The sequence below is a fragment of the Bos grunniens genome, chromosome 21, assembly GCF_055505025.1.
Source record: "Bos grunniens cultivar Pamir isolate PY7600 chromosome 21, Bosgru_T2T1.0, whole genome shotgun sequence".
NCBI classification, from domain to species: Eukaryota; Metazoa; Chordata; class Mammalia; order Artiodactyla; family Bovidae; genus Bos; species Bos grunniens.
Window position 1 is genome coordinate 33854443 of NC_141185.1, and position 8058 is coordinate 33862500.

Here is an 8058-nt window from a genome sequence, read left to right on the forward strand (position 1 = left end):
GGCTATTTTTTATTTTTTTCTTAACCCATAAAGAATATATTTCTCCTGTTTTTCTTATTCCTAAGTATATCCCTCTCTGAAATATAGTATGTATTTTTAAAACATGCAGCAGTCACCAAAAAGGGGGGAAAAAATACTTGGAATAATTCTTCAGTGGAAAAAGCAAAAAAAAAAATGTATTAAATTTTAAAAAATTGTTCAGTTAAACTGGGTTTGCCTTAAGAAATTTTGTGGTGATTATCATTCATTTTCTGTCTTATCTCAAAGAAACACAAAAAAGAGGTATGCTGTCTGTCATCCTCTACCGTATCTTACAGCCAGAGGGGAAAGTAAAGTATGGCCCTTTGGAAGAAGATATAAAATGAAAGTACAGTTTCCACAAAGCTTTTAAAAGTCAATTATTTTAAGGTAAAAATGCAGTTGCTTGAAGTAAGGCAAGATGTGGGAGGTAATTATACCAGTTAGGAATTGTGATTATGAGTCAGGAGAAGTAGACACTGTGATTGAGTCATCTTATTAATTGATCCAGTTTATCACTTAGTCAAGTAAACACTGAAATGTTTGTATTCTAGACTTTTAGAACCAACCTGACAACATTTTTTTATGGCTGAAGAAGCCTAGCCACAAGCTTAATGAGTAAGAAGTTACAAAATAACATATGAAAAAATAATAAATGAAAAATTATAAAAAGACATAGAGTGCATATTTTATTGGATTTTTAAATAGCAAATATGTTACTGATTTCAATAATTTTATAAGATTAAAACATCTGTACATTTATTTCGTAGATTTCAGTATGGTTGTAACATAATTTGAATTTTAGATTTTAGAGATGATAAAGTTTTTTTTTTTTTTTTTTTTTGGTAAGAACCCAGTATCATACGTTACACGCACATACACACACACACTCACTCACTCACTCTTTATCTTTCTCTCTGCTGCATGGCCATCTTTCAAATAGTTTATTTAGTTCTTACATATATATCTATTTATTTTCATTGCATTTGAGCTGCTGTTGGAAAACCTAAGATTTCACAAAGTTAAAATAGGTGAGTTTAAGGGGAAGAACAGTGCGGGGAATACAGGTAACATTTTAGTCATTTGAAACAAATGAATATACAAAGGCAGAGACCTAGAAAAACACGTAATATAGAGTATATTCGAGAACTAGCAGGTAAAGTTTGGCTTCAGCATAGGATACTAGTCATAGAAATTAAACTGGAAAGACAACTTGGGGACAAGGTATGGAGAATTTGGAAAGTCTGCATGAGGAATCTGGATAATTTAGTGGGTAGCTGGAGTGAAATCACTGAAGGCTGTTGAGTAGTTTTTTAATAAAGCTAAAATAAAAACACCTACAAGTCTTTGATTTTTATCGATGACAAAACTGAAGTGTTTTGACAAAGGTCACACAGCAGAGCCAGGGTGAGGGTCCATATGTCCTAACTACCAATTCTAGATTCTTCTTACTACACCACACGTTACTTTAGATAGGCTAAACAGTAGGACTGGCAAGAACCGTATAGGGGAAAAAAAATCAACAGTGCATAACAGGATGTAGAGATCTAGGGAGCAAGAGAAGGCACAGATGGCTTCCAGGTTTAAAACCTGGTGTTGGCAGTAGGTGGGGGGTAAGGATATATGAGAAAAGACACAGCATGGTATTTTATGATAGATACTGCGACATGCCTGTGAAAAATGGTACTGCCTTGACTTTGGTTATTAAAAGTAAGTAGATTAAACAGACTAGTAGAGAGTTGGAAGAGCTGCTTTTTTATTCTTTTTGGAAGAAAAAGACTTTCTATGTCATACATTTTTTGTCAAAGCAGTACTTTTTAGAAAGGCAGTTATTTATATAAAATCTATAATCAAAAGAAAAATACACTTTTTGCAAGTTACTCTGCTTGGCAGTTCAGTGTGGATCTGCCCAAGTGATACATGCATCTTCAATGGTCACTAATAAGTGGTGTCTCAGTAGCCCACAGGGTAATACCCTAGGCAAATGAAGGAGATTTATCCTGTTAGATCATGCAGGGTATATCTCAGTAAAAGAATATTAGTTAATACACTCCTTTCTCTGTACCAGAGTTAAGACATCTTGGCTTTTAGAACATCAAGAGATACAATAAAATGTCAGTATTTTTTTTTTTTGGAAAGGCAAATACTACATGATATAACAAGAACACATTTTCAAAGCTAATATTTTATTGATTACAAATTATTGAAATCTAATTCAAAGTGATGTAACCAAAAAAAAAAAAAAAAGATGGGGTTATATTGATTCCGTGCTGGCTTTAAACATGGTTAGATTCAGATGCCAAAATGCTATGAGAAACCTCTCTCTCTCTTTCCATTCCTCAAGTCTCTTTTTATCTAAGTTAACTTTATTTTCAGACAGCTTCTTCCTCCGTCCATATATTGACAAGATAGCACTAGTAACATCGAGCTTGTGTTCTACTAGATCACAATTGTTCCATCCCAACAATTTCGCAGATTCTTAAGGCTCTTACTGGACCATCCTGTGTCACGTGCTCAGTCCCAATTCAGTACTTGCTAAGAGATGTGGGAAGTGTGATATGTAGGCTTAGGTCATGTTTCCACTTCTAAAGGCATTGGAAGGTGGTCAGCCTTACCTAAAGTACCGGTACTTAGAATGAGAGAATATTTCCTGAAGGCAAAGTGGAGTCTCTCGTCAAAAGAGATGTCAGCTGACTGAATGAATGAGGTAATAGATAACCACCATTGATAGGAATTGCTAAAAAAAAGTAAAGCAGTACATATGTAGCGTAAAACATGGAAGCCCTAAATAAAATAGTTCATACTATTAATTGGGCTATCTTAAACTGTACTTGAACTTGTTTTGCATTTTTAAGGTATGGCTTTATGAAATAATTCAATAATTTTCCTTCCATAAGAAATATGATGCCTACAGACACTCTCATTCTTTTTTAAGACCATAATGAGTTGGAGTTCTTATTTGGCAAAGGAGTAAATGTGTTTTTCTTAATGCTTATTTTTAATTAGAAAAATGTCAATTTTAAGTCTACCTATTTGGTGTTTTTAACTTTTTCATAGCATTCCCATAGAGGTTCTTCTTTTATGGTTGCAAATAAACAGTCGCTGTATTCCTTGTTTTTCTGAAAACAAGGAATTGGTATAATTATATTGTTAATCTTTTCTCATGTTTCTTTGATATAACAGTTGTAATCTAGGAATAAGGAAAATTTAAATACAATTCTTTTTTTTTAAAGTAGTACCATTATTTAAGCGGATCATCACTACTAAGACGGGTTTAGGTTTGAACAGGAACTCTCTGTGACATGGAGATAACAGCAACCTGACAGGGAATACGTAGTAAAGAATACAATACTAATACTACTAAAATGAAATATGATCATCTCTCAAAGATTTTCTTACCCCTTTTTCTTCACGTTATACTGTCTCCTTTGTACCCTTTACACATTTTTGTACCCACACTTTAGGACTTGACTGCACTGATACATTTACACATCTATTTTCTGTAACTGATTTGAGAGTTACGTAAAGGCAGGAACAGTATATATATCCTTTAGCTCCCAACACGGGGCCTGGGTCACTTAATAAGCTTTCTACAAAAGATTGGGTGGATGGTAGCAACTATAGGTCATATTTCTGAAGGGAAAACTGATTTGCAAATGTCAGGAATATATATGATATGGCTGATACTCATTACACCAAAAAATTGTATGCTAAGATACAACTTTTTTTTTTCTTTCAGTTCTTTAGAAATAAGAATGTATATGTCAGTGTGATAACAGAATGCATCAATGAAAATGAAGTCATAGATACAATTAAAATCAGCTATTTGTCCTCTCTTTGGGGATGTAAACACTGTCAATACACAGATTTTCCTTTAGGTAAATGTTGTATTTCCATGTCCCAAGAAGTAAGCACGTAGGCTGTCTCACATAATTCTCGACACTACTTTTCTCATTCCCTACCCATTTTTCAGTTGCTCAGCATCTTCAAGCTTCCACACTTGTGGTTCACTTCTTTATGGCTCTAATCTGGCACATAAAATGGAAACAGAACACTATTCTCAAAAAAAAAAAAAATAGAACACTATTATCTCAGATACTATATTAATGCAAATGAATTATTTTTTCTTTTTGTCTCAACTTGTCCCTTTCAGAGAGTCTCTTTCCTGTCTGTCAATTTTAGATTAATACTAAATATGCAAATAAATATGAATGTATTCTTTTAATTTTTCAGAGAAAAAATAGAGTAAGAGGTTTTTCATGTCATGTCAGAAATAAAAGTTGAGTCATATTCATTGGCTAGGCTACAAAGTTATTTACTTTTATTAAATTTGGAGTTTAATATAAACTTACATTTATGTTTTCTTTAATTTTCTATTTCTAAAATCATTCATTGTAAGCAAAATTATAACTAAAGTTAATAAATGCTACATTATAAATATTAATATGCAATCACTACTGTCTTCTGTTCATACACACCTTTAGTTACATGTAGACGAAAATCAGTTGTATCAGTTATACCACCAAAATTTGGAAGCTGCATCAGTATTTGATAAAATAACAAATATGGCTGACAGTATTTATTTAAGATTATGTCAAACATTAATAATTTAAACTAAAATCCAGAAAATGTACTTACTACATAAAGACATCTTTAGAATAAGGATAAATGACGTGGTGTAATTCTTCAATTTACAAAGATATATTTTTTTGGAAGATGTTTATTTTTATCAAAAGTTCACATACTGTTTCTGAAAAATACATTATTTTAGTATTTTTGAATATTTAAAAGGAAAAAAATGATTAAAGGGAAAAATTTTAAAGGAAGGATGAGGTAATATGCTTGTATAAGTAACGTAAGTATTGGGTACACATTTGCAAGTTCTTCTAGAAAGACAGAACTAATCAATTAATCCTAGAGTTAAAAAAAAAAAGTTATAGCTGCAGTAACTGGTGTGCAGTGTGGTAGAAATTAACAAAATCTTCACACAACTTATAGAAGCTTATTTTAGAGTGGATGTTGTAAAATTATATGTTTCATTACTTTTTACTGACAGTCTGTAGGATAGCTTCCATTAACCTTTCATGTGCTATTAGTCTCTTCCTGGGTTATAATCATGCAGGCAGTCATTACACTGAGTAAAACAATAGTGGTATTAAATTTTAAAATAGCGCTTTTGAAAGTCTTAGTTGATTAATATGTTTTTCCTCATAAAAGATTGCATTAAAACACCTCAGTTTGTCAGTATATGTGTTTTCAGCAATATTTTATTGCAAAAAATTTTCTAATTTTGAAAAGAAATCATGATTTATAAAATATAATCATATTTAACATTCAGATTTGTAAATCCTTAAAAGTAAATTTTCTTAATATTTTATGTGCACAGAATAAACTATAAGGATGATTCTAACTCATCTTAAGTGGTGTAAGATGTATTCATGGTTTAACTTTCTAATTGTATTACTTTAACATATTTCAATATTTCAGACAAATAATTTTCTACCAGAAAGTCTGAGAACAAAAAACAAGTTAACTTGTTAAAAAAAATTGTCTCTCAGTCGACTTCTTGAATATGAATGAACTTAATCAGGGGAACAAGAGAAATATATTTGACATTCCAAAGAAATGTTTCTAGAAAATTTAATTTTTTCAGTAAAATGATATGATTATATATAGACAAATTGTAATGAAACAAAATTCTACTGTGACTTTATACATGTGGGAAGAAAAGTTGTGTGGGATGTGTGTATATAATATGTGTAAATATATTAATGGGGTAACCTATTCTAGAATTTGAGTTTATACTTTCACTGCTTGCTATCTTCCTAAAAATACATGACTTTATTATTTTTTTTTTAATTCTTACCCAAGTCTGTGTTTTAAAGATAGCATGGCAATACTTGCTAAAAATTAACTAATGAGATATCTCATAAAGTATCTCAACTAAATTTCTGCTGAAATTTCTGCCCATTTAAATGTCTGGGACAAGGAAAGCAGTTACTTCAGTGCTTTGTCAGTGATAGAACATTCACAATTTTTATCTCCTGGTGAATCATAAAAAGTGCCATATGTATTTTTGTGCTACCAAAATATAATTTTAAATGTTAATATCTACATTTTAATTGAAAGGGTTATGGAAAATACCATCCTGATTTTATACATCTTATAATAGTATTCGATTATGATTAAATAATTTAAAACATGCTGAGTTTTGTGGCTGGATGTTTTGGTTCAAATTAGCTAAAGTGCCTATACTTTGTATGGTCACAGTGAATCATTGTGACTATTCATGTGACTGCAGTAATTTTTAATTGATCTTTGGCAATATGGTTGTAAGGTCTATTTTTAAAAATGTAGCTATTGCTGCCAAAAAGAGAATTACCTACGTAATCAAAATAGTCATTTTACAAATTTAGACAGATGTAATATTACTCTCAAATAGCCCCTAACCTACCTAAAAGCTACTGAATTTTTTTATATTACTAATTGTTTTGAGTTATTGTTAAGGTTACAAGTTGGTATCAGTTTAGTTGTAAAACTAAAATACTACCTAAATATGTTGCCCTTCATCTCTGAAAATATTAGTCATGAAGTAAGGTATTGAACATCACAAAAATTACGAGGAACATGAAATTAATGTTTTAAAGGGACTCAAGGTAGAACTTTCCTACTTTTATCTTTACTAACTTTGGTTTATAATCTTGTGCTCTTCGTTTTTATATGTTTTAGAGCAAAATATTCTTGAAGCCAAGTAGGTGAATCATGAACAGCATTTTGATTTTGGAGTTATATAAAAATGTTACCATTGATGACATATGATTTCCTCTTTTTGATAACTTCTGCAAAATTCACAGTCAAGGAAAATTTTTGTTTAATAATTTAAAACTGAAAATTGCCTTTTCCTTTGAAAATCCCAGGTTCACAAAATAACTATTACAATATGATATTGGTCACTTGAGAAATTGTGGTATTTCTATCTTTCATAAATTATGTTTAAACTAATTTTCAGTTTACTATTTTACTTTTTGTAGGATAGCAAAGTAATATAATGTATGTGCGCAAAACAGAAGTATTATTTATACGTATTTTTTTTAATTACAGGTAAAGATTATAGTTCCCAACAGCACAGCAGGTCTGATAATAGGGAAGGGAGGTGCTACTGTGAAGGCTATAATGGAGCAGTCAGGGGCTTGGGTGCAGCTTTCCCAGAAACCTGATGGGATCAACCTGCAAGAGAGGGTTGTCACTGTGAGTGGAGAACCTGAACAAAACCGAAAAGCTGTTGAACTTATCATCCAGAAGATACAAGAGGATCCACAGAGTGGCAGCTGCCTCAATATCAGTTATGCCAATGTTACAGGTCCCGTGGCAAATTCCAACCCAACCGGATCTCCTTATGCAAACACTGCTGAAGTGTTACCAACTGCTGCAGCAGCTGCAGGGCTATTAGGACATGCTAACCTTGCTGGCGTTGCAGCCTTTCCAGCAGTTTTATCTGGCTTCACAGGCAATGACCTGGTGGCCATCACCTCTGCACTTAATACATTAGCCAGCTATGGATATAATCTCAACACATTAGGTTTAGGTCTCAGTCAAGCAGCAGCAACAGGGGCTTTGGCTGCAGCAGCTGCCAGTGCCAACCCAGCAGCAGCAGCAGCCAATTTGTTGGCCACCTATGCCAGTGAAGCCTCGGCCAGTGGCAGCACAGCTGGTGGTACGGCGGGGACATTCGCATTAGGTAGCCTGGCTGCTGCTACTGCTGCAACCAATGGATATTTTGGAGCTGCTTCTCCCCTAGCTGCCAGTGCCATTCTAGGAACAGAAAAATCCACAGATGGATCAAAGGATGTAGTTGAAATAGCAGTGCCAGAAAACTTAGTTGGTGCAATACTTGGCAAAGGAGGGAAAACATTAGTGGAATACCAGGAGTTGACTGGTGCAAGGATACAGATCTCCAAAAAAGGAGAGTTCGTACCTGGCACAAGGAATCGAAAGGTAACCATTACTGGAACACCAGCTGCAACACAGGCTGCTCAATAT

At 32.9% G+C, this 8058-nt stretch overlaps 1 protein-coding gene across 6 annotated transcripts in view; it reads left to right on the forward strand.

Annotated features, from left to right (window-relative positions):
• The window catches only part of NOVA1 (NOVA alternative splicing regulator 1), a 167939-nt gene that overhangs the window by 157744 nt on the left and 2137 nt on the right, over nt 1-8058 (forward strand). For all 6 annotated transcript variants that reach the window (XM_086365232.1, XM_086365233.1, XM_086365235.1 and 3 more), the window contains one exon: nt 7120-8058. This exon is cut by the window's right edge and continues 2137 nt beyond it. In XM_086365232.1, the coding sequence (XP_086221358.1) occupies nt 7120-8058 (939 nt within the window). The remainder of the gene's footprint in view (nt 1-7119) is intronic.